The 2564-nt window shown below is 36.0% G+C and overlaps 1 protein-coding gene across 1 annotated transcript; it reads left to right on the top strand.

Annotated features, from left to right (window-relative positions):
- The first annotated feature begins 401 nt into the window (after nucleotides 1-401).
- On the top strand, nucleotides 402-1710 carry LOC108471929 (serine/threonine-protein kinase Nek5-like). Its single transcript, XM_017773470.1, has 2 exons — nucleotides 402-1257; nucleotides 1394-1710. Exons 1-2 carry the CDS (start codon nucleotides 402-404, stop codon nucleotides 1708-1710), a joined length of 1173 nt encoding a protein of 390 aa, XP_017628959.1.
- Nucleotides 1711-2564: the final 854 nt, after the last annotated feature.

Raw genomic sequence — 2564 nt, 5'->3', positions numbered from 1 at the left:
ACCTCAACATCAATAGTATTCTCCAAATAGAAGAGAAAAACCGAAAGTAGTCCCAATAACAACCAGTATAGTAATAAAACTTCTACAATCTGAGATCCATATTACTGAACTCTCATGATCGAGTCAGGATTTATAACAGTAATAAATATAATTACCTCCGACCAACAATTATCTTTCACCATAGAACAGTATATCGGTATTACCAGGAGTGTGAGGTTATTCCTTGTCAAATGCTTAATGGTCGCATTGCAAATGCTTCTAGGGGTGTAAAACCAGAGGCTGAGATAGCTCTAATGGTCGGTACCAAGGCGACGTAAATAGATAGTAGCAATTTTGCCTCATCTTCAATCTCAATTCAAGCATTTGAGCTATGTGATGATGCAACAGCGCCTTTCATCGACATGACAGAACAGGTGCATGATCACGAGACAATCACCGACATGAAGAGCTTGGAATCATATCCACCATACAGCTCACCTGCTCTGAAATCAGACAAGCCTAAAGTTCTTTTGAGAGAAATCCATGGGTATGACCATAAATCAATCATGTTTTCAACTGAAGAGTCTGGTCCAACCAAGGATCTTTTTCATTTTACTTCAGTTGATGCTAAAGTGAGTCTGAATGCCTCTGTGGACCTTTCAGGCGTGGTTTCAGAAGAAATATATGTTCATAAAGATGATTCCACTTCAAGCTGGATAATTAACAGCCATGATGCTTCATTAATTCAGACAATTTATATCAACGATGCTCCTTTAAGCAGAGTAAATAGACGGGATGGTCTCCTTATAAGCTACACAAGTAGTAGGGATAACACCTCAATAAGGAGGCCAAGTAGTAGTGATGATACCCCTGTAAGCATATTAAGCAGCTGGGATGATACCCCAATAAGCAAGTCAAGTAGCAAGGATACCCTTGTAAGGGGGCCAACTATTGAAGAAGATTTCCCTATTATCAGGTCAAGTATTAAGGACGAAACTGTGTCAAACAGACCTAGTAGCAGACTTGATATGATGCACCATTCAAATCTTTCCTCTACATCCAGCAGTAATGACAAGTTCATTGTGATAGAACTTGTCTCATCAGTTGCAGGAAATATGCCTTACAGTTCCCAACCAATTTCTTCTACCCAAAAGAACACACAGCCAGAGAAAAGAACAAATGAGCACAACCTAACAATTGAAAAACCAGCAGTGACCTCTCCTCTGGTTTTCGATGATGTTATACATGTTATAAGGCATAGTAGCTTTCGTGTTGACAGTGAGTAACCGGGGATGGAAAAAGCGGAACCGGATATGGATGTTGGGAATTTCATAAATTTAGTGAAAGATGAATTGAACATGAGAAACTAGTCCAGTGACCCTTAATTCACCAAGTTCAAAATCAATTGTTTCAGGTTATGGCAGTGTTAAAGAAAAAGATGTTAGGAACTCCAATTCCTCATCTGCAGAATCTGGTTCAACAGAGGTGCTGAAGGAAGAGGAGACAGTAGAAAAAGAAACATTGGATGTCAAGTGTGATAGGCAAAGGGCAGAGGCACTTGAAGGACTTCTAGAATTATCTGCAGAGTTACTGCAAAATAACAGACTGGAAGAGCTGCCAGTTGTTTTGAAGCCATTTGGGAAAGACAAGGTATCCCCAAGGGAGACAGCCATATGGTTGACCAAGAGTATGAAAGGGATGATGATTGAGGACTATCGACGGAGTTCATGAATCATTCTTTTTTTTTTTCCTTTTACATATAAAGGTTGGCTGCCAGATCTATTGCAATTAAACACACTCCAATAAATGGCAGAGCTGTTTCATGAATTACTGTTCCTGGGTAAGCTTTTATTGCCTGGTTTATTCACATTGATGTCGTAAATTGTAAGTGTTGGCTTCTTAATTAACCATTCATATCTCCTTTCACCACTCCCCACATGTATTTATGAAAAGAACAAATCAAATGTTGTGTTTTCACTTTAATTCTGTAATTCTTTAATTGTATTTTATTACTGCTGTTGTTGTACATAGATGAAAATACGAACCAAGTAAACTTCTTCCTAGACACATGTTATGGATATGCTATATAGAGTGCAATTGTTGGTTATGGTTTTTATTAGTTAACTAAACCCATACGAATACGAGATCGCAATCTGCAATTACTGTCAATAAAATTTTATTCAACGGTAGAAAAAAGAGATGTAATATTTTGAAACTAAAATCTTAAAAAAAAAATAAACATGATTGAAAGGTAGAAAGGAGAATCCAAGGAGTAGGATAACTTAGGTCCAGGGTTTTTTTTATTTTGATTATCAAATTCCATAAACTTTCAATGTCATTGTTATATTTTGGTAATTCTCTATTAAATCATTAATGGAATGATGATGTGGTATTTTTAAATTATATAATAACACATTTGATTTTAAAATGAATAGTATTTAACCATGTTTAAAATAATAAAGAAATTGATGATATCTTAGAGAAAATCCATAAAAGTAATATCGCACATGCGCAGTAGAAATAACTGTGATAAAGATAATATAAATTGCATATTCATAATTTAAGGCTTTAACCAATAGAAGTAG

The sequence above is a fragment of the Gossypium arboreum genome, chromosome 11 (genome assembly GCF_025698485.1).
Source record: "Gossypium arboreum isolate Shixiya-1 chromosome 11, ASM2569848v2, whole genome shotgun sequence".
Lineage (NCBI taxonomy): Eukaryota > Viridiplantae > Streptophyta > Magnoliopsida > Malvales > Malvaceae > Gossypium > Gossypium arboreum.
This window is presented reverse-complemented; position numbering and strand designations above follow the sequence as displayed.

Excerpts from the sequence above, each read along its gene's own strand:
- LOC108471929 (XM_017773470.1), top strand. The coding sequence starts at position 402 with ATGACAGAACAGGTGCATGATCACGAGACAATCACCGACATGAAGAGC. Across the intron at positions 1,258-1,393 it reads TAGTAGCTTTCGTGTTGACA|GTTATGGCAGTGTTAAAGAA; the intron begins GTGAGTAACCGG and ends CAATTGTTTCAG.